General features: G+C 39.9%; 1 protein-coding gene across 4 annotated transcripts in view; it reads right to left on the bottom strand.

The window, feature by feature from the left end:
* The window catches only part of PTPN3 (protein tyrosine phosphatase non-receptor type 3), a 131,960-nt gene that overhangs the window by 70,593 nt on the left and 36,942 nt on the right, over positions 1-24,425 (bottom strand). For 3 of the 4 annotated variants that reach the window (XM_063131202.1, XM_063131219.1, XM_063131211.1), the window contains exons 2-8: positions 12,226-12,380; positions 10,424-10,531; positions 10,295-10,337; positions 5,583-5,661; positions 4,560-4,604; positions 3,637-3,689; positions 1,896-2,016 (exon numbers count right to left, since the gene is read on the bottom strand). In XM_063131202.1, coding sequence (XP_062987272.1) covers positions 1,896-2,016; positions 3,637-3,689; positions 4,560-4,604; positions 5,583-5,661; positions 10,295-10,337; positions 10,424-10,531; positions 12,226-12,380 — 604 coding nt within the window. Of the gene's footprint in view, positions 1-1,895; positions 2,017-3,636; positions 3,690-4,559; positions 4,607-5,582; positions 5,662-10,294; positions 10,338-10,423; positions 10,532-12,225; positions 12,381-24,425 lie in introns of those variants that run through there. The other variant, XM_063131228.1, reaches the window with a different exon arrangement.

Below are 24,425 nucleotides of genomic sequence, written 5' to 3'. Positions count from 1 at the left end.
CTCCTGCTTCCCTAGGCGAGCAGGGTAGTCTGGGGGACAGGTTTCTGGAAGGAATCCTCTGAAGTCGAGGGTTTGGTTCAATGGTGATGAGTCCCATATCTCCCCCTCTGAAACTGAAGTTGCCAATGCAGGAACTGGAGATGATGATACAGTGACCATCTGTGTCGTAGGGCTCTGATATCGGATTGGTACTGAAGGGCTCGGGACTGATGATGGGACTGGATGTGCAGAAGTCTTGGGCATTTTTTTCGCATCTTTTGATTCCTTCTTCTTTTTGTGTCCATCTGAAGATGATTTATGCTCCCTAGCACGTTTAGTTAACTTTTTTGCAATAGAGACGGTCAGTGAACAGCCTGGGGTCAGAGGATGCATGTGATCCTTGGCTAGAGTTGACGGTCCTGGGGTAAGAGAGCTAGGAAGAGGATGTCCTCATTTTAGCTTCTAGATTTCCTGGCCGATTGCAAAGATTTCGTAGTGTCACGGCTTCCAGAGCCCTCTTCCATAAAACTGCCTTAAAGCGAACAGGCTCTATTATGACGAGCCTGTTTCGAAAGTCTCATACAGTGGAAACAGGTATCAAAGATGTGGGGTTCTCCGAGACACAATAAACAAAGAGAGTGTCTGTCTGTTAAGGGGAGTTTGCTCCTACAGTGAGAGCACTTCTTAAAAAGTGCTCTCTGCACCACAAACTGGATAGCAGAACAAGCAAAAGGCAGAAAATGAGAGGGATTTTTTAAAAAGAAACAACAAGAGAAGAGGGCAAAAAGGAGTGAAAATGCTATTATAGTAGGAGAAAAAAACCTCAGCCAACAAGAAAAATCCTTAAGTTCTCTCAGAACAAACTCCCAACGGAGCTACCAAGTTGGAGGTCCAAAGAGAACTGAGGGGAAGGCGGGAACTCACCCGAGCATGCACAGTAGGACGGTGGGGTAGGGTTCCTGCCAAAGCGATCTTCAGCTATGGAAAATTCCTGAATGAGGCTCCATGCAGGCACAGAGCCCATGTGTGTGATGCACAGAGACCACAAAGAAGAACTAAAAGTTACTAATGCACTAGCTAAGATGAGCTCTGCATCAGGATTGGGCAGCTTTCAGCCTGTGGGCCAAGTGCAGTCCACCCTTGCCCCCACCGCACCGCCAAAATCTAGTAGGGCATCAGCAAAAAATATATTGAAAAAAATAGTATTTTGCTGCTGAAATTTGATGGCAAACCTCTATAGAGGATTAAAAGGGGCAAATTTAACTTGTCTTTGTCTTTTTAAGCCTCCGTAGCAGTTTGCCATTTTGATAGGTTATGTGGCAGTGGGAGGGATGTGGCCTATGAATTGTTTCACCCAGCTCAGCCAAAATTACACACCCACTGTAGAGCATATTGGACCCCTGCTCACTTTGAGGCTCTGGGCATAGACACCACCTAATGTGTCCCTGCTCAACAATGTCCCCCTTTCAGCCCAAAGTCTGCACCAGGGTAAACATGACTCCTCCTATTTATTTCAGGAATCTATACTATATTTGATTGGGCCCCATGTGATTAGAACCCATGGGATTGGACCCACACACATAACCAGAAGACATACCTAATTTTAGTTGCTAACTGTGTGGTCCTCAGGCACTGAAGGTGTAAGTCCCCATCAAAACAAGAAAGGTGAGTCAAAGAAATGTTAACACAAAGAGACTTGGAGATGAGGAAACCTGGATAAGTTTGGAAGTGTCAGGGATGGAATCTTGGGATTGTAAGAGAGTGTGTGTGTGTGTGTGTGTGTGTGTGTGTGTGTGTAGAAGGAAAAGAGGGAGATAGGACATTGAGATTGTTTCTTCTTTGTTTCTTGATTCTAATAAAATCAATAAATCTTTCAATAAAATGTTAACAACACCTCCCCCACCCCATGCAATTACCTGTGCTGTTCATGTAATGATTCTACTTTGGTTAGAAAATCTGTATTTTGCTCTGGTGTAAAGCGATAGTCTGAAAGATATCCTGGGAGATGGATGGAAGCATTGTAGTCTCCAAGCTGAGCTTTTTTGGGGGGGGGAGAGGGGAAAGAATGCACAAAATTCATTATTTGCTTTAATGTAAATATGAAGTGTTTAACAAAATCTAATTTTACACATGGCATCGTGACTAACATTCCCATTTAATTTTTATGAAAGTTCCTAATAATGCTCCACTTTCCCCCCTCTAGACTGGATGATGCATGAGAGACCACAGCTAGCACTAACACAGTGAATGCCAATGGAACAACTACCTGGTCCAGATTGAAGGCCAAGCTTGCTTCCTTGTTAAGGCAAGGCAGGAAATTAGAGAAGTTATTCATTTAACATGCTTCCTAACTTTAAGAATTGGGGCCAGGGAACTGATCCCCTGAGTGTAAACAAAGTGATATTTTGGGTTGGCAAGATACCCCCATTTGTAGACATACAGCCATAATCTGAAAAGCTTGGATCCTTTATGCTTTTACTCAATTTAGTAAAATGAATTGTTTATACTTTCATAAAATCTACCTTTTCAAACCAAACTCAAAAGAACCCTATTGTCAAAACATTTAATCTAAATCTTCTGCTAGTCCAAGATGTTAACAGGAACTTCAATTGATTATCGAAAGTTTCTATATACTGAGTGATGGGATTGTAAAGTTTCCATGCAAAGATTACAGCAATGCAGCAAAATGGTTGATGTCCCACTTGTATCTAAGATTGTGGGTTCCTCCTAGTTCCAAAATCAACTGCTCTTTCTTGATTGCCAGATTTAGGAGATATCAGTCTACAAGACAACTGGAACAGGCAGGGAGAAGACTAGATTTGTGAAACAATGAATAGGTAATAGCCACTCCCCTTCCAAAATGGAAGGTATTTCAAATTATCATTATAATATGCCTTTTATATTTAGATTTTCTTGTGGTACTATTGTTTTAGGAGATGCCTAAAATAATCTCCCCAAGAACTAATGAAATCTAATGTGAGGATGCATACCATGGCGATGCTGATCAGTTACAAATTTCACTTAATGTCTTATCCATCGAATCAAACCTGTTTAGAGAATCCAGTTCTTAAAACTGCTTCATATTTCCCTAAAGTATTCCCCAGCTAAAACTCCTAGAACTGTGATGAGCTTGCTATAAGATCACTCAATACGGAACTGACTAGGCAGCTGTCTATACCCGAATCTGCACTGCATCAGTTATATGACCCAGCCGTTGATTCACAGGCACTGTGGGGCTTTTTCCATGTAGCTGCACAGTAAAAAAGTCAGGGATTTATCCCGACCTTTTTGGTGGGAGCAAGGTCACCCTGGCTCTTCCACCATCTGACCTCGCTCTGTGGCTGATCCTGGGGGCGGTCCTGTCAGACGCCGACAGGTGATTGGTCGCTGGAAGCCAGGAAGAGGGGGGGGGCAGCTCCAGCACCTGAATGACCGCCGGAAACCCTGCACTCCCTCCTTGGCATGGGGATTACCTGACACCACCCCAGGTAAGTGAAACCACGGAATTTGGGAGGAATGCAGCCCCAACTCGGCACCGTGAAGACAGCCCTTAGGAAACTGGGCAATATGGCCCAAACAGCATAATCTTTTACATGTTCACATTTCAATGAAATAGAAACAACTATATCACTGACAATAATATACACCACTACTTACACTGAACTGCATATGATGCAAGTACCACAGCTGAACTAACAGGGCATAACAACCTGAAAGGAAAAATTAAAAAGGTTGATAACTTTCTGTTTGAATTATAGGTATGTGCCAAAATGAAACACAAAGATTATGACCTGATGTACTTAGAATGCATTTACACATCCTCCAAGCACCACAAAATGTCTATTGCAGTTAAAATATGCTCAATAGAGCTACATCTAAAGAAAGTACTCTTCTTTCATATTTATTTGGTTTTTATCCCATGTTTCAGGCCCATAGGACCGACCCTTCAAGCAGCTTATAGTGAAGTCTGTGTGAATGCATCCACAAACTTAACAGTATGTTTACTTGGAACATCTGCGCAAAGTCGCTACACATTTTACAGTAACTCCCTTAAATAAATAATTTTCTTTCACATTTGTTTTGGAAATCAAGAAGGCATTTTCACTTCTGGAAAATCTGAAAACGCTATCCACCTACGGAAAATGAAAATCATTAACTGACAGATGTAGCAATAAAACTGACCCAGATTCGATTTACAGTCAACGTACCAGAAATTTTGTAGAAAAGGAATATTAAGATTTTGATGAGACTGAGCACTTTCATGCAGGGAATAAGCATCTCCAAATATTATACAAGGTCAGGATGTATTGGCAGTATATCATAACTTTTGCTTTCAAGTGTTAGAATTCCATTCTAACAAAATTCCTTCTGCTTAGAAAGGACAGAACTTGCAATAAGTTGATGGGCTTCAAGCAGCGCTCCCTTTAGCAACCCTATATGCCTCATGGAACTCCATTCTTACAGCTCAACCATGACTGTTTTTCTCAGAGGCTGTGGATTTTTACATGTTTTCCCCAGAGCGGTATTGAAGTTCTATCTTTTCCCCTTATCTGTTCAACATTTTAGTAAGTATTTGTTACCTTGCTTCTAAAATGTCAGACTTCAATTGCAAGAAGAATAAATGTCTAAAAAACAGAATTCAGAAATAATTATGATTAACCAACTACTTTTTAAAAACTCTTTTGTGTTACTACTGCTGTATAATCTAAACATGTTTTTCCTAATTTACCTTATACACAGATTTTTTTTATTTATTGTACTTTTAAACTGCCCAATAACCAAAGTTCTCTAGGCAGTGTACAATACAACCCCCCATAAAATACAAACATCAAAATGAAAAATAAAAACAGCACAGAATAAACCAAGATAAAGCCATTCCACCAAATGAAACCAAATTAAAACCAGCAGAGAAAATATCTTTAGAGAAAATTAGGATGGATCAATTAATCTGACACATAAGGATTAGAACTTCACCATCAGAAATATAGAAAACTGACAATGAAGCTTATACTTCACAAAGTCATAACTCTATATGCTTCAATTTTACCTCAAAGAAATATTTTTAATGTTACGCTGGAGTACCTTCATACAAGTAACATATCATGACAGAATTTGTACTTCTAATATAGGAATGCTATTTTATACATTGTTTTGCAGCACTCTTTGAAGAGTTCAAGGTGCCATTTCAGTTACATAACTACTGTTATGGGGCTGCATTATTTCAACATTCTTAAACACTGTAATCTTATCGTTTGTGCTAAAAACACTTTGTGGTTGGGACAGAAGTATTTTTTTTAACCCTTGTCCAGGAATTAATGGAGCATTTATAGTAATTCAATTGAAGAAAGTGCATGCTTAACAGCAGAAAGCCTTAACTAAATTTACATTTGATTACTAACTAATAGCATTTGCTATTGCACTTTTTACCTACTTATGTATACATTAGTACTTTAACAATCAACTTTAAAAATGCAATTCTATCACGTAAATATATGTGCCAACTGCATGTAAAAGTCAACAATCCTGTATATTTCCTGGCAATACCAGATTAAGAAGGCTGTTGGCTACACATGGCTACGAATTTTGAAAATAAAAACAATTACCTGGTTTCTTCCTGCTTTAATGTGTTTGGATCAGGTATGAAAAACCTTACTCGGAAATGCAGGCTACAGGGGAACCCTCCTACAACAGTTTTTACAAAATTAAAATCAGTGTATCTATTTCCATATATCTATATATGCACATACACATACACAAACATATATTTTAAATCCTCTGGAGGAAAAGTTATAGCATATAAAATACCAGATGAGATTTGATTCTGGAAGCAACAAATTCAAATGTGTTATCAATAAACCTCTTTTATTATAACTTCCATTTAAAATAAGACCTCAACAGGAATGTTAAGAACATAAGTGACATGCTGGATCAGACCAAGGGTCCATCTAGTCCAGCACTCTGTTCACACAGTGGCCAACCAGCTGTCAACCAGGAACCAACAAAGCAGGACAGGGTGCAACAGCACCTTCCCCACCCATGTTCCCCAGCAACTGGTACACACAGGCTTCTGCCTCAAATACTGGAGATAGCACACAGCCATCAGGCCTAGTAGCCATTGATAGCCTTCTTCTCCAAGAATTTATCCAACCCCCTTTTAAAGCCATCCAAATTGGTGGCCATCACTACATCTTTTGTTAAAGAGTTCCATAATTAAACTACGTGCTGTGTGAAGAAGTACTTCATTTTATTTGTCCTGAATCTCCCACCAATCAGCTTCATGGGATGACCCTGGATTCCAGTACTTTGAAAGAGGGAGAAAAATGTCTCCCTATCCATATTCTCCACACCATGCATAATTTTGTACATCTCTATCATGTCTCCCTTAGTCTCCTTTTTTCCAAGCTAAACAATCCCAGTTGTTGTAAACTTCCCTCATAGGGGAGATGCTTCAGCCCCTTAATCATTTTAGTTGCCCTTTTCTGCAATTTTCCCAGCTCTGGATTATCCTTTTTTAGGTGTGGTGACCAGAACTGTACATAGTATTCTAAGTGTGGTCACACCATAGATTTGTATAAAGGGAGTATGATATGGGCAGTTTTATTCTCAATCCCATTTCTTATAATGCTGAACATGGAGTTTGCCTTCTTTACAGTGGTCGCACACTGGGTTACATTTTCATCAAGCTGTCCACCACAATCCCAAGATCTCTTTCTTGTTTGGTCACCGCCAGCTCCAATCCCATTAGGTTATACTTGAAGTTGGGTTTTTTTGCCCCAACATGCATCCCCTTACACTTGCTTACATTGAACCGCATCTGCCATTTGGAGGCCCACTCTCCCAGCTTGGAGAGATCCCTTTGCAGCTCTTCACAATCCCTTTGTGTTTTAACAACCTTAAATAATTTGGTGTCATCGGCAAACATCGCCACTTCACTGCTCACTCCTAATTCCAGATCATTTATGAACAAGTTGAAAATAATTGGTCTCAATACCAATCCCTGTGGGACCCCACTATTTACTTCCTTCCATTCAGAGAATTTACCATTTATTCCTACTCTCTGCTTTTTGTTCTTTAACCAGTTACTGATCCATAATAGGACCTCTCTTCTTATTCCATGACTGCTAAATTTGTTCAGGAGTCTTTTGGTTCGGTTATTGGTATTTTGGGGGGAGGGAAAGGGCAGAGGGGTAGGTAAAAATAGACATAATGGAAAAATTGTCGGATTCATCTCCCAATACACAAAGGGAAGAACAGGGTAAGGCAAAGACATAGTGGGAGGAAGGCAAAGGTGAAGATAGTAATAAAGCAGAGCTTCCTAGACGTTGAGGCCAGCAAGGAGGCCTAATATAGAAGGTTATATGGAGGAGAGGCAAAAGCACTCAGTCTACTCTGTCTGATTAGTGTGAAGATACTTCCTTGACGTTATTTATTTTTCTTTTATTTACTAAAACATTTCTATAGTGCCCCCTCACCATTTCAGGCATCATGGTGCTTTACAATAACACATAAAAACGGTTACCTTTAAAGGCCCTCAATCCACATTAAAATTCAAACCACCACTCCCCCAAACTCTTGTGTAAATAAAAACACTTTACACAGACAGTGTACAGTGGGAGCCTGTCTAACTTCCACTGGCCAATTGTTCCATAGCCGGGGTCCAACAACTGAAAAAGCCCTGGCCCCCGCACGCTCTCATTTATAGCAGAGAACCATCAGAGCGCCCTGCTCCTGTGAATGGGTCTGCTGAGTGGGGCACCGGGGCGAGGCGGGTGTAAGGATGGGGTTAAATCATACAGAGAATAGCTGTTTTAAAATGTTAAAATGTTTTATTGTTATGATTTTTAGGAGCGGAACAGATAAGCGCCAGCTGCATGTGGGCGTTCTGGCACATCCTGGAACCGCTTGGGGCAAGGCCGATCGGCCTTGAGCGAAAATTAACATCTCAGGGAAGGTATGAAAGATCCTCGCAAGGGAGGGGGGAAGGAGCAGGGGAAATTATCTATAAAGAGTATGCTTTTGAAAGGGGCTTTTGTTCTGAGCTGGATGACCACACGGCTGGGTGAAGTATAGTGTGCAACTTAGTTATTTTAGTTTGCTTAGACTGGGTTCTTATTCTGTATCTGCATGTTTTACCTATTGAATGCTAATCTTGTATTTCCTACCCTTATCCTCAATAAAATTGGGCCTAACCCTCCAGTGCTGGAGCTGTGTGCGTGTGTTCTTGGGATCTGTGCAAAATCCAGTGGAAAAGCCAGCTTTGCTGGGGCGTGCTTCCTTTACAGCGGGCACTCAAGTAACCAGGGCCTAAGCAGTGCAGGGCTTTATATACAGTTAATAAAACCTTGTAGCGCACCCTACCAGCCACTGGCAGCCAGTAGAGCTGTTGAAGCACCAAAGTGATAGAAGACCACTTCGTAGGCCTTTGACCAAACTGGCTGCTGCATTTTGCACGGCCTGCAGGTGCTGGATTTGCTGCAAGGGAAGCCCTGTATACAGCAGATTGCAATAATCAATCTTGGAGGTGACCAGGCTGTGCACTGTGGTGGTGAGATCGGCCTCTGACAGAAAGCAGTGGAGTTGGCGCAGCATGTGTAGTTGGTAAAAGCAGCTCCAGACCACAGCTCCCACCAGTGATGACATAGCGAGGGACTGATCCAAGATGACACCCAGGTCTATCACAGTCCTCGGTCAGATTCCTGAGAATGAAACACCTCCAACCTCCTGCATCCAGTCTGCCAGCCACTAACCTCAACCAACCACCAACTCAGTCTTATCTAGATTAAACTTCAGCTTACTTCCAGACAACCAATTACAGACCTCCGCCAGGCACCAAGAAAGAACAGCGATCGCCCCACCGAGGTCTGAGCCCACTGAGATTTGAAGCTGGGTATCATCAGTGTACATATACCTCAACCTGTGAGCTTTAATTAACTCCACCAGTGGCCTCACATACAAGCTGAACGTGAAAGGTGAGAGGATGGAGCCCTGTGGAACTCCACAGGGAGGGCTGGAGGGGCAGATGCACAAGTGCCCACGATAACCAACTGAACCCTTCCATCCAAGTAGGACTGGAACCAGGCAAGAGCCAGGCCCACCTGGGTCCTCAATTGTCTGATCAACAATTCATGATTCACTGTGTCAAAGGCCGCAGAGAGGTCCAATAATAGCAAGATGGACAGATGACTATTGCCTATCCCTAAAAGGTCATCAGAGACCATGGCAACAGCAGTCTCTGCGCTGTGTCCAGGCCTGAAGCTAGATTGAAAGAGATCTAAAAAATCTGAGTCATGGAGAAACTGTTGAACCCGCTCCAGTACCACTTTCTCCACCACCTTGCCAAGAAAAGGAAGGCTGGAGACTGGTCGGTAGTTTGATGGTAGTGATGGATCAAGAGTTGGTTTCTTGAGGAGTGGCCGCACACTAGCCAGTTTTAGACAGGTGGGCACCCTAGCCTCCATCACGGATGCATTCCTTACTGCCATCAGAAGTGGACCCACCACTGACCAAGCAGGACGAATCAACCAAGTTGGACATGGATCCAGTCCGCAAGTGGTTAGCCGGACTTGGCCAAAAATCCCCTCCAGCTCAGTCAGGGATACTGGGCCGAAGCAATCAAGCATAGGCCTGTGTCCTGGAAGCCTCCAGCAGTAATTCTGCAGGGAAACCTGGAGGGAAATCCACCGTAATCCCACTGATTTTATGTTGCTAATTCCATGCAGTTTACTTCTTTGGCTATGGCAGGGTGATGGTGAATAGGGCAAATTCCCACCTAACGTCCGCGAGGTTATTAGTTGATGATCCATTGGAGTCCAAATAATGCAACTTGGAGTATATTGGACAATTGTTACATTATGTATATCTGAAGAAATAATTAAAACTCTTATCACTACACACAATACTCTTCTCCACTGGATGTTGAAATTACCTCCTGAAATTGAATCCCAATCATCTACTCCACTCCCACACCCTTAATTGCTGTTCAGTGTTATAAAATTGTTCACAGGATCCCACTAAATGTTATCGGTCCTTTGCAACTGGTATTGGCCATGAACTATTGTAATTGTTTTTTGTGAGTAATTACAGAAAGATGTTTATAGCTAAAGAATGGCGTGGATTGAGAGACTAGCTCTGGTGCTGTTAGAAATGATTAAAATCTTTAATAGTTCTTGTCTGCACAGACAAGAACTATTAAAGATTTTAATCATTTCTAACGGCACCAGAGCTAGTCTCTCAATCCGCACCTGCACAGTGGTGTTTCCTTACCCTGCTAACTACACGTATAGCTAAAGAATGCAAGTAATTTTTAAAGCATTACCTTTTAGCTGTTTCCGAACAGGCTTGCCAGATTCAAGCCATCTCTGCAAAAGTTAAAAAAAAAAGTTAGATGGCTTGTTAATTGCAAATACTTAATATCTGCACTGTAAAATTAATACATTTCCCTTACTGGTGAATCTGCTGACTCTTCACAGTGTTGTAAACCAAAATATTCCTTCTCTGTCACACCCAAGTGATTATAAGCAAAATCCAACAACACCTGACCAGTATCTTGTTTCTAAAAAACAAAAAGGAAATGTATTTAGTAAAATAATTTTAAGCCTTTCCCTGATAATAAAACTATATCTTTTGAAATGTTATGAAATAGTCACATATAAAAGGGAGATTTCTACTAAGAATAAATGGAAGATCTATAAAGCTTCTCAATTTCTCTTTGTAAACCATTTAGAAAACTCAGCTACAGGCCAGAGTCTGGTCACATTAATTTATTTATACACGAAAGAGCTTATTTGCAATTTTAAATGTGGAGCACACTGTAAGACAGCACTCTTCATTGACATATTAAAAAATGAAAGGATACTGGTATTCAAATTCCACTTTTAACAGAATTATTTTTATGATTGCAATAGTACCGTATGTACACAGAAACACACACACACTATAAGCAATATTAAATGTTTTCAATATTGATATTAAAATGTAACAAGATATCAAGATATGCTGTTAGTCTTAATTTTGTAACTGTATGAATCTATTTCTGTCTAAAGTTTCTGGGAAACTTGTGGCCCCCCAAATATTGTTGGACTGAAACTCCCATCATCCCTCACTATTAGTTATGCCGGCTAGGGCAGATGGGAATTGCAGTTCAACCCGTAGTTTACTACAAAATATGTGGTTCCTATTTTCAACTTTTATTTTTCCTCCTTTCCAGTAAGGTACATGTGGTTAGGTAGCATAGCATGCTGCAATTTGCAATTCTCCCTCTACTAGTATTGGCTAGATTCCACAAAATTAAAGCATGTATATTTTTGAGGCTGTACTCTGATAAATGGTTACCTGGGGGTAAGCTCCAGAATGGGTCATTTACCTAAACATGCATATTTGGGATGGTTTTTACCTTAAAAAGCAGTCTAAAAATATGGCAAGTAGTATAACTGTATATGCTAAGTGCAATAAAATCAGTCTAGGATTGATAAGAAAGTAAATATTACATATATTTCAATTTCTTCCCAAATGTGTTATTCTTCCTCTCGGGGGAGGGAGGACTTGTATGTGTGTGTGTAATGCATGGCTTCAAAGGCTCCAGCAATTTCACATGTCTTGCTTCATAGGTAATAGTTTTTTCAGAGAACTGAAGGATGTTTAAAAGAGGGATCACTGTTGTTGTTGCATAGACTCTCTCCACTTTTATCTCTGATACTGTTTCAAAAGCTGGAAAGAACTGTTTGATCAGGGGAAAGTGAGAGACAATAGAAATGCATGCACATCATGTGAAGTAATGACTCTCTCAAGCCACTTTCAGTCCTCTTGAAAACTGCTTAATACACCTGCGAAAGAGCATATATGAATAAAGGGAAAATATTATTGGGACAAATGAAATGAACACATTAAAGGCTTCCTTCACCACTCCTCAGAGGTGGGTAACCAGAATGTCTGACCACCTCACCCTCCACAAGTCTGAAACTTATTTATATTCATTTATATATAAATAAGTATACATTTTGATGAATGAGCCTCAAAAGATATAAAAGAAAACTGCCACCACATTTTATTTATTTATTGCATAATTTGGGTCACTAACCAAATGTACTTGTTGAAGAGTTCACACGACTGCCATATTCCATACCTTAATTAAGCCACTTCTTAGAGAACGTCTGGTTTTTGACATATACATCTTAGCTATATGATTTCTATGAAAATAGCTAAGTTCATGCTTATTTTATGCATTTGTTTCAAAACTTTGAGACTTACGCTAACTTTGAAGCTTTGCACTGAGCCATCCAAAAAGTGGACATTGCAAATGATCTCAGATCGGGTTCGTTCCTTTGGAAGATCTGAAGCACGAATGTTATTTATTCTTCCACCTAGTGCTCGTAACCGAGAGTTCATAACTATTGCTGAAGAACCTGCAAAGAAAGAGGCATATTAAAGCACAGTTTCTCATATCTATCTATCTATCTATCTGACAGACATATTACACTCTTGATTATACACAATTTCCCCAGCAAAATTTCATCTCAACAGGTCAAAATACACCATGTGAGACATGGCATCTCAAGATGCATTATTGGAACTCAGGAGACTGAGGCTGCGTTTGGACTTTCAATTGTGGGTTAATAGTCAACTCCACGGTTGATTATCAAGGGGGTACTCCCCATACGACACAATTATAATCAACTGTGGTTTGGATTAAGGCTGGTATCAAGCTGACCATTAGTCAACAGTATGTTTAACACATTCCCTGCCCTCTCCCTCCCACTCCCCCAGTCCTCCTGCTGGTATCCCATTAGCCATTGAGAGTTCTGCCAGCCAGACTAGAGCAGCAGACACTGCTTTGGTCACTCTTGCCAAGTGAAGCTATAGTCGCAGGCGGGGGGGGGGGGGGGGAACGAAGTAACAAATAACAGTGCCCGACACATAACATGATAACCAATGATTGTTCAAATAATCAACTCTGACAGCATTGGTTATTTGCATTTGTTATTTCAGCCAAATAACCAACCATAGTGTGAAAAAGTCCCAACAGATGACACAATAACCAATCGTTGCCTATTTAACCCATTGTTGCCTATTTAACCCACAGTTGGTTTTCATGTTGTCCAAACCCAGTCTGAATCCTTTTTTATATTTCAATTCAGTCCTTACATTAGAAGAAACTCATAAAGAACACCAAAATGTTAATGGACTTTCAAAGATGTTTTAGAAAACAAGAAACCTCTCTATCAACTGTATTTTGTGTGTGCATTTGTAAAGCAGCCCTGGGGGAAATCTGTTTTTGAAGTGTGCAAGATTTAAAAAATCCTGTAATGAATAAAACAAAAAATATTGTTCATTAACTTGTCGTTATAATCAGGAGAGGAGTGCATATTGGGTCATTCTTTTTCTAATAGGAGTGAATGGCAATCATCCACTTAGAAGAAATTAAAAGAGTGCACTTTGGATTTACCACTGGGAGAAAGGCCATACTTGCTTCCTGTTCCTGCTGATACCCAACCTTTGAGAATCAAGCCTGCACTTATCTATAAAGCTTTCCCACTTCATATGCATGGATCCATCCTTGGTTCTGTTCCCTTGAACATTTTGACATATATAAATGTTTACTAGAAGTGATCCAGAATCTCAACTTAAAAGTTACAAAAAATTATGAAACAAAATATTTTAAATCTATAATGAACACGTTCTGCAGATAGTGTATGCCCTTTAAGAACTGGCTATAAGAGAAAATATTGCCAAACTTTCAAATCCAACACTATACACAGGCTACAAAAATATAACATTACTAAATTTGTAGAAGGAAAATAGCAAATAGAACATCTACATACAGATGGCCTCTAGTTATTTCTATTTTGAAACATCTGACATAAAGTTAGAACTGGAGTATCAGCTGGTTTATCAGGTCAAATGACTCAGCTTACTACAATTAAACACTTGTAACCAAGAAAGTAATAACAAGCTAAAATGAGGGATTGGCAGACTCTCTCAATACTGATCTGGAATTAATCTGGGTCTACTACAGTATTTTACTCAATGGCCAGAATAATATTGTAAGATAAGCAGTTGAAGTTCTGGGAGATTCCATGCTATTAATCTATTTTAGATATGGAGTGATAAAACTATTGTAAATAAATACATAAATTGAGCTCAATCTAGCAGTGCAGTGGAAGATAATCAATTTTGTGTATTCTAAACAAATAGTATCACAAGGCTTTCTCAACTGTTGTCCAGTATAGCGAGTGGAAACTTCTCACGATTGGGCCAGATTTCCTGTCAAGGCATTGGATTGTCCAATTTAAAGGCACCTTTATGAGTCTGTTGACTGAATGGTGAGTTGATAATCAGATAGGCATTTTCATGTTTCCATAGTTACATGGGAGCAATTTCTTTTAATCTAATCAATGTAGGAAATGCATATACAAGCACTTTGGCCCTCCAGCAACCATCCAGGATAGTATTGCCATTCCTGGCAGCTTTTTATGCAGCATCTTAAGGAACAAAATGAATTCTTGAGCCAAGTGTCAAGGTAAGGTCAATCAAAATACAACTACATGTGTATGGCGAACCAGCACATCTGAGCTCCTCTGTACTATTAGCAGTTTTTAACTTTTATTTTAAAATGCAAACAAAAGGCAGAAAACAAGTATCTGGCAAGCAAAGCTACAGAGAGCTGCTTTTTTTTAATCAACACGCAGATCAAGAAGGAAAAGCTCTTGTCCACCTCATAAACCTAAGGAAAACACCATAATGCCTCACTCTGATCATTTTTGGGAGTATGTGTGTGCAGGAAAGGGTCCATGCCCCACTTTGGGCTCTACCTGCTGCCAGCTAATGCCTTACCCACGGCTGGTATGTGACCCCCAACTGCTGCCCATTAGAGATGTGAAGGCCTGGAGGGGGGGGGGGGAGGAAAAAATCAGGAAAAAAACTTTCCCCGTTTTTTTTCTGAAGCTTTTTGGGGTTTTTTCCGAAAAACTGGAAAAATTGGGGGGAACCCCAAATAAAAAATGGATTATGGGATGTTTTGTTTTAGCATGATGAATAACATGTTTAAGACAAGGTGTTCAGATATTTACTTCTCCAAATGATTTCTAAAAACCATGTACAGTATTAGATTATTACAATTTCTGTGCACTGTGGACAAGCAAGTCCTAGGTTGTAAATTGAGCCTGCAACTCTCAAATGCAAGAGGAAGATGCATTTCTGCCTCTAGGGGGCACTGCAACTGAATCAGAGACTGAAACTGATAGTGATAGCTATTAGAGATGTGCTCTGCTCCGATTAGAATCGGAGAATCAGAAGCGAATTGGCCTGCTCCGCCTTGCCCAGAGGCGGAATAGAAGTGGACCGCGGACCCTTAGAAGCACGGTGAAGAGAAGCGGCCATAGCAGAAGCGCTTCTCTTTTCGCGGAGCGCTCCGATCGCCATTTTGGATAATTTCGCCCATAGGATTGCATTGTGGAAAAGAATAGGGGATAACTGTGTTGTTTTTTAAGCTATCTTTCTGAAACTTCTTGTGCTTAGAGAGTCGTGGCTGGGGGTCATTTTGAGCCTACTCTCAGCTCTCTGCGTGGTGCGGTTCGCTTGCTATAATTTTTTAAAAATCGGGTAAAAAAAGCGGGAGAGGTACCTTTTTGAAGTGCTGAAAGGCAGATTCATGATCACATGATCCCAAAGTTGGAGGAGGGGATAGGCAAAACGGGATACTAGTAACTTGGGATACTGGGAAACTTCTCTTTCTTAGTCTGAAGGGACTTTTCCCAGTGTTTTTTAAAACAGTAGCGCCACCAAATGCACAAACACAACCTGAAATCATATACTAAGCAAATAAATAACAGATAGGAAACACAGCACTGCTACCCACCCTAACCTTGGTGAACAACTGAATAGATGTGGTGCAAGGGGAAGAGGTCCCCTAGGGCATGTGGACGTGCCCAGTGCACACATACACTGTGTCCTGCCCTGGAGGGTCATCAGAGTCCTCCAAAGAGTAACCAGTGGAGAGACTGAAGCTAATGCCTATCATGAGTTGAAGTGACAGGTAGCTTCTTAAGACTGGTACTTACTTAGGGCCAGTCAAATTGGCATAATTCCCCCTCCCCCTGGGCACGTCCACTTTCCTCTTACTGGTAAAAGACACACATAGCCTTTTTAAAAAAAATCTTCTTGTTGTTTATGCAGCAACACTGCTGCTTTTAATTCCACCCCTCCTTTGTTTATTTATTTATTTATTCCATTTTATATTTACACCCCATAGCCCAAGCTCTCCTGGCTTTTCCTCTTCAGTGAAGTCAGGCAGGCTTTCATTGTGGTTCAACTCCTTATTGTTGTTGTTGTTGTTGTTATTGCTATTAATATTAATTAGTACTGCTATTATTAACATTACTATTGTTGTTGTTTAATAATGGCTGTGATCACAGTGCAGTCAATCAACTCTGAAGCAAGGATCACAAAGCTTTACTCTTATCCTCCTAGCCTCCTAGTTATGGGATGCAAAAGAACAGGCATCTCTCTGTGCTGCTCCCACCTCACAGGGATGGTTTGCATTACTGGCTTTGAAACTATCCTTGGCTCACTTCCTTGTGCCCCCAGAAATGTCTGCTGCCTGCCTGCCTTCCCCCCAGGGTGCTGCTGTGGTGGGGCATCTGCTGGGACTGACTTCCCCATACTAGATCTATGGCATATCTCTGCCTGGCTCTCTGCCCGCCTGTCCTCCTTCTCTGTGACCGCCTCGCAGGGATGGTTTGCAATGCGTTACTGCTGGCTTAGAAAGAAACAAGCCATCCTTGCCTCATTTCCTTATGCCCCCAGAAATGTCTACTGCCTGCCTGCCTTCCCTCCCTCCTCCCCTGCCCCCCTCGCAGGGATGGTTTGTGTGTGTCTTGCTTTGACTCAGGGGATAAGTCCTTCCTGCGCTCACTTAGACTTTTTGAAGTTCCAAATCAATTTTTCAAGTGTGGAAGATTCATATTTAGGTTTATCTACTCCCCAATTCATGGCATGTTGGGATTTCCTTTGAAATGGCCCCATTGAGCTGTCTGCAGCTTTAAATCCCTGAGATACTGGGGTGTCCGGTTTTCAAAAATTCCCCCAAAATCAGGGGAGGCTTGGATTGGCTTGAGTCTTGGCATGCGTGTGTATATGTCCATGAGGTGTCATGGTGCCGAACGTGAGGTTTCTAACGTGAAAATTGACGTAGTTCTAGCATGGGACTTGATTTGGGGTGAGTTAAAAGGTTAAAGCCCCACCAAAAATCAGGGGATGATGGGATTTGCTTGAAACTTGCCATGAATGTGGATCTAGATGGCATCTGTGAGGGTGCCCACTTCAATTTTTTTAATCTGTCAAAATGTCAGAGCAAATCCCATGTTTGAAAATGGGGTGTCTGATTTTCAAAAATTCCCCAAAAATCAGGGGAGGCTTGGATTGGATTGAGTCTTGGCATGCATGTGTATACATGGATAAGCTATCATGGTGCCAAGTTTGAGGTTTCTAACGTAAAAATTGACAGAGATATCAAAAGGGGTGTGAATTGGGGTTATGGGTGCTGCGTTAGAGATTAAAGCCCTGCCAAAAATCAGGGGATGATGGGATTTGCTTGAAACTTGCCATAAATGTGGATCTAGATGGCAGCTGTGAGGGTGCCTGCTTCCAAGTTTTTATCTATCAAAATGTCAGAGAAAATCCCATGTCTGAAAATGGGGTGTCCGATTTTCAAAAATTCCCAGAAAATCAGGGTATGCTTGGATTTGCTTGAGTCTTGGCATGCGTGTGTATACGTCCATGAGGTGTCATGGTGCCAAACTTGAGGTTTCTAACTTTAACAGAAAAAAAGTTGTAGGTTTTTTTGGATTTCAATGCAAGCCTATGGGGGGGAAAGCGGAGCTCCGATCCAGATCCAGAGCTTCGCAGCGAACCGGAGCGGACTATAGGCAGAGCGGAGTGGACCCGATCCGGAAGTTGCGGATCTGGAAGAGAAGCGGATCGGGGGATCCGTGCACACCCCTAATAGCTATAGCTCAGAATATGAGTCTGATTAAATTTCATGCATTTTCATCGAATTTTGGTCTCCCCTTTTTCTCAGTTCTTTTTATGGGAATGGGTGCTTTATGTCCACTTGACATTGTGGAGGACTAGCGGAGACATAAATAATTTTCTTTTTTACTAATGTTACTATTTTCCTCTGTTATTGTTGTTTTAAATTATTTTTTGCCTGCTCCTCATAAACTGGCAAAACCAAAGAGGTTCCTTACAGTTCAGGTGTTCCTAACAGTTCCTTGTAGCTCCATTTGTTACCAAAAAGGTTAAAAAAATTTTTTTAAAAAAAAGTAAACTCAGTTTGTAATAATTGTTTGAATACACTGTACTTTTAATATACCAAATGTAATAATTTTATGCCAAACCATGGACATAATTACATTTATGTTCTTAAAGTAACAAAGTGACTTTCAATCTGTAAAAGGTGCTAATATTACATTATTTCATTTTTTCCGAAAATTTCCAGTTTTCCCCCGAAACCCCTCGGGGGATAAAATTGATTTTTCCCATGGCTTCAAAATTCTGAAAATTTTACATCTCTAATGCCCACTGCCCAATTTTGTCCTTGGGGAGAAAATAGTTGCCAAGCCCTGCTGTAGATATATGCAATACTTAAATCCAAAATGCATTTCTGCACCTAGATGGTGCCATCTTTTCAGAGAAGCATACAGGTGCTTTTAAATTTTAAATTATTTCTTTCTACCCAGGTGTGTGCTTCAGTAGCATAATGTGCAGCAGTTAGCAACTCTCTCAGTTTTTGAGGCTATATTCATAATTTTGCTCATATAAAAAATCATCATCATTTTAAGGCTGCAATCTTATGGACACTTACTTGGGGAGAAAGCTCCACTAAACAAAGTAAATCTTACTTCTAAGTAAACATGCATAAATTATAAATTTCATAAATATGAGAAAAAGTACAATTGTATGTGCTAATTAAGCTGAGCAGGATGCAGTTTATGTTGAGAAATCAGTCAAATATGTTTAAATTTGATAAGAAATTGCAAATTGCATATACTTTAATTTCTCCTGAAATTTCCATTTCTCCCCAGGAGAAATAGTATTTTCTCATGGGTTCAAAATTTCCAAAAACTTTACATCTCTTGAACAAAACAATCATTATATGACTTATATGCACTATACCATTTGATTTAACACCTTCCTCTTAAATCCATCAGACACCACCCACAATTTTTGTGGTTCAAAAAACAAAATCTAAAATGTAATGTACAATTCCCATGGAATGAGCCAATTAACACGAATTACAAAATTGTGCAAGGCACTGTTATTGGAATTCACCCTTACTGTCCTGAATTATGCAACTGAAGTACTCTAATTCAGCTATAAAATGTGATACCAAGACTTTTTTATGTTTACATTTTAATTTAAAATTTTATGTGGGTTACACAGCATTTCGAATATTTTTGTTCTACTTCAAAATTGCAAGCCCCCTCTCATCCTTCAAACCTGTAGGCCTCATGGTACTTTAACATGGGCAAGCTTGGCCATGTTCTCTCTGTGCAGCTTAGTCCCCAGCTGCTGCCAGTGGAGAATGGGATTCAGATATAGAATTTTTGCTATTTCAAAAGACAAATTCATGGGAAGAACAGAAATTGGGGGGAAATTGAGAGTCCAGCGTTTTCATCCTTGAAAAAGAAAAGAAATTGTAGTTTTTTTTTCACTAAAGTACATCCATCTGACTACTACTCTAGATCTTTGGAGATATTATTTCAGTTACCAAAAGGAAAGATCACTGCATTGCTAACTAAACTTAGCGCACAGTCTTATATATGTTTCAACAGAAATAAGTCCCCAGCCAGCTATTGTGCCCTTACTGAATTTTGCATATCAAGTCTTAAAGTCCAAGATTCAATCTTCAGTAATCTCACATTTAAGAACACATCCATGGAAAAAGCGCAACATGTCTATCAAGAGGTGTTTGACAAGTGCCACATTCATCAAAATGCTATGCAAATTATGTAATAGGCAACTACAATATGTTTACAAATAGGAATTTTCTTTCTCCAATTGTCTGTCCAAGATAAACCCTTATCCCTGATTCAATCCAATCCAATGTGCAACATCATGCAAAATAATGCCTTTAGCTTGGACGTTTAGATCAGGAAACACTATTTTTCAATACAGCTCTTAATCACGTTTTAAAATCACACTGTAGTTCTATACAATGACTGCTAATTCACTCATTTCCTTATTCAGGAATTCTATTGCTTCCTTACAAGATTGTCACCACTTTAATAACAAAACCATGGTATTAACAAAGCTGTTGTATATATAAGCAAACACAAGGGTTCACACAACTGGACCGCAACATCTCTATCTAAGAAGTGCTTTATTATATTATGTTTCACACTGCAGGTTCTTTCCTATGAATAGCTATAGGAAGTAATACCTAAATGGACTCAATTATATACAGTACTTTGAACATCAGACAAAAACTTGGAAGTATTTATGCCACAAGAAAAACTGCCTTATACTGTTCTTTTCCAATTGAAAAGCAAATGTAATTAAGAATGAGAAGTGAACATGGATCTTCACATCTCATCAAGTTTATTTCAAACTTGTAAGATTAGATACTGAACCATTTCAGGGAGAACTCAACTCTGAGAACTCCACACATAGTCACAGCTATGCTAATTTGTACTACTGTTCAAAGCTATACTCTTAGTGAGGCTATACTGGATTGTGTCACAATAAATACTACTGTCAATTCAATAACATGAATTCTCCATTCTTAATTTGAATATCACCATACCTCTTCTCCCTAAGACACTCCCCTACCTAGCTAGCCCAGATGTCAGCCACACTGCTGTGCAACCAGCCTCTGATGTAATCTGAAAGGTATTCTTCTAGCCTACCTCAAAACCATTTACTTGACCACTAACACCACCCAATTGCTCTTTGGTAAAACTGACAAGATTGAAAGAACAACTGGTCAATTTTTCGTTATTATTTTTTAAAATCGTAACTGGGTACACCAGCAGTGGTATAATACATGACATTTTGAAGGAAAACAAAATTTCCTGCACACTTCCTCAGATCATCATCAGCAATGCCATCAGGGGAAAACAATTTACATGTGAGTATTTTCCAGCCCGAGTGGAGCTAACAAGGTGCTCCCCACCCCTTGCACATGTTCTCTCTCACTCATGCAATTGTGTTCAGTTCTGTGGAAAAGATGATGGGTGGAGGATTAAAATGGAATGCATCTAATCTGTTCATAGCCAACACAAAAATATGCAGTGTCAGAACAAAATGGCCAATTAAAAAACAACTTACATTGCACTTAAAAATGCATCTCTCTCTCTCTCTCTCTCTCTCTCACACACACACACACACACACACACACACAAAACAGAAGGACTGTGTGATGCAAGTAAAACACATGGAATTAGTCTAAAATATCATACTAAGCCCTAAAAGCTGATGTTATATTGTTATACATATTATCCTAAAGTTAAGAGAGAGGTGCTACAATACATTTTGATTGTCAAGCCCAATGCCTTATAGCCACTATAAGATCATGCGTTCTTATCCACCAATGATCTCACCTCTCTATTAAAATGACTTCAAGCCTCAAGAAATTACCTTTCTTGTCTACCAACCATCTTTCAAGGGAATGCACAATTGAGACTTCAAAAAATAGCTAAGCACTTGTCATGTGGATAAAAAGTTCAGCTCTCTAGATGTTAACAAGTGATAAAAAGCCAGACTACTCAGACTACCAACAGCAGTATATAGCATTCATTCAATTTTCATTGTCATATGAGTGACATATAGGAATCTATGCTATTAGTTACAGCAGCCTCTACTAGTAATTGTATAGGCAGTACATACAAATCTGCTTTGTACACTATTCAATACTGCAGCAAGATTAACTGCTGTAACAACCTTTTCTTATGGAATATGCCCAACCTCAGGGTGGGGTGGGGAGACACCTGGAATTTCACATAGTGAGATAGTTCTATTCCTGTTAATACAACTATTTGAATTATATAACTCAAAATAGCATTGTAATTACTAAATATTCTTATTAATGCTTAAACTGAATACCCACTAAGATTGCATAATTCATTCTGAATAAACAACTGCATTAACTATACATTATGCCTATTAATACATTACATTAGGAATTAAATATCTTAGGAAGCAATACTATGTCCCCTAGACAATGTCTGGGGCATAGAATACGTTGAATTCCCAGATCCAAGCATTCTGATCTCGGAGCTGGGAATCTGTCCCCTCTGCCTCCTTCCTCTCCCCATGCCAGCAACCTCAGAGAGCAGGTAGAGGGGGCATTCCAGTGAGTGGGCAGGGAGGGGACTGGAGAAGACAGGATATGAGCTATTCCACAGCCTTTCCAGCCTCCTTCCCTCCCCCACCAATGTGCCCAAGCTAGACTGGCAAAAAAGCCTGTCTAGCTAAAATGCAGAGTGGGGGGAGCAGACAATCACATCAGGCATGGAAGTAATAGAATTACGCCTTTACTCCTTTTCATTTTATTTGCTTCAAATATATTGGACCTAGACACTAGTAAGAAGAGAATTATTAAAGACTATTGAAAATAGTCAACTCCAATGTTGTATTGTTTTCCTATCCAACTTCTGTGTTTATAGCAGGTAAAATATTTATCTACTTCCTGTAACTCATTTTCTGCATGCTGAAGCAACTGATACCAGAAGAATGTGGGCACCATGCCAAGCTGACAAGCTTTGTACTAAAAGAACTGCAGTAAAAGAAGCATACTTAATAGCAAGGCACATAGATTATGCCCTGTCTTCCCACAAGTTACAGAGTCTCAAGAGGCATCTCTTCTGGATTATAGGTTTAGCGGAGCTACTTGCTCATTTGGAGATGGGGGATAAATTAGGGGTAATATACAATTTTGGCACTTTCTGGTATACATACCAATTTCAGAGGTTAAAAGGAGATAACTCCTGATATTCCCTTTGCAGAATCGAAGTATTAATCAATTCTGTAAAACACAGAGATCCTGTTCAAGTACAGCTACTTCACCCCCAACATTCTACCTAGAGTGACATGGGGAACAAATCTTAGGCTTATGCAGCCCCTACCTGTCAAAAAGAAAGCAAAGTGTCAGTATATAGATTTAGCTAGTTGGAAGTGAAAATAACTACTTCTGCTTCATGTCGTAGCAATGTGTCACAAAATACATGCCAGTAGAACGAACATTAAGAGAAATGAGTGATTCAGAATTTGCTGCAATCAAAAAAGTGTCACCTGATGAGATGTCACTCACTTGGCGCCGCCTTTTTGCTTGCAGCAAATTCTGCAAGCAAATTTATTTCTCTGAATGAAAAGGCAACCTCTGTGGTACAATCTGTGAGAAATCTCCTGATAGGCCTTTCATAGCTTTCAGAAAGTACTTACAGTAGTAGTTTGGAAAGTATACTGTTGTACGTAGAAAGTTATAAATATGGATGAGCTAAAGAGCAGTAGAAAAAGAAGAGGACACGACACTTATATTCCATGTGCTTTGATTTTTGATGCAGTAGCAACCAAATAAATGATTCAAAGTGGAAAACAATGTTAGTATGTCAGCAGTGTTAGAATGACTAGCAGAAAGATTTAGTAGCGAGGCAAAACCTCCTAAATAGTGAACAGCTTCTCGTATGAGCAGCTTCATGACTCCCAAAAGTGACTTTTCAACTACCCTTTTAATAAGGACGATTACAACCATCAGGATTCCAGAAAAAGCATTTTCCTTAGTTCAAACGGGGTGGTAGGACATTTAAAACATTGAGCAGCACAAAGGAGAGTCAAGTATTGTGGCTAGACTTTCTTCAAGCCAGCTCTTATCTGCTGTCAAGGTACAAGTTTGTTTTCAATTGCCCTGGAGCTGTCATTTGATTGTTGATCTCCATACTTACACAATCAAGCAATACCTCTAAAACACTACAAGATATGCTGAGCCCATACAGAAAATTATAAAGATTTTGTCAGAGGACAATATATTCTTGCATCCTAAATGTCCTTTCTACCGAATTTCTAGGCCAGTAGTTCTAAAGTAGAAGAGAGGTGTCCCTTCCTGGCCAGTATGAGTTAGACTTATTAAAATAGACACAGAGCTCTAGGCATGGTGGAAAAAAGTAGGTTTCAACTATTAAAATTACCATTCAGAATATAACATTGGTAATATCTCTGGACAGAAAAAACAAAGGGGCTTAGACGAAGATATGTATAAGTATATGATATCAGTTTCTAGCAAGTTAGGCACAGGAGGGAGCAGTTCATTTGGTCTTGCATGATCCCAGTTTTACCATACAAATCTAGCCACTGTCTCATCCAGTTTAGATCTGTTAGTTTATCTGTATTGTTACTTGTCTTCACTGAGATTTGCTATGACAGCATTCATTAATGAGGAATGAACTTTTATATAA

This window comes from Elgaria multicarinata, chromosome 1, assembly GCF_023053635.1.
Source record: "Elgaria multicarinata webbii isolate HBS135686 ecotype San Diego chromosome 1, rElgMul1.1.pri, whole genome shotgun sequence".
Lineage (NCBI taxonomy): Eukaryota > Metazoa > Chordata > Lepidosauria > Squamata > Anguidae > Elgaria > Elgaria multicarinata.
The sequence above is the reverse complement of the archived record's forward strand: the minus strand, read 5'-3'. Positions and strand labels throughout refer to the sequence as shown.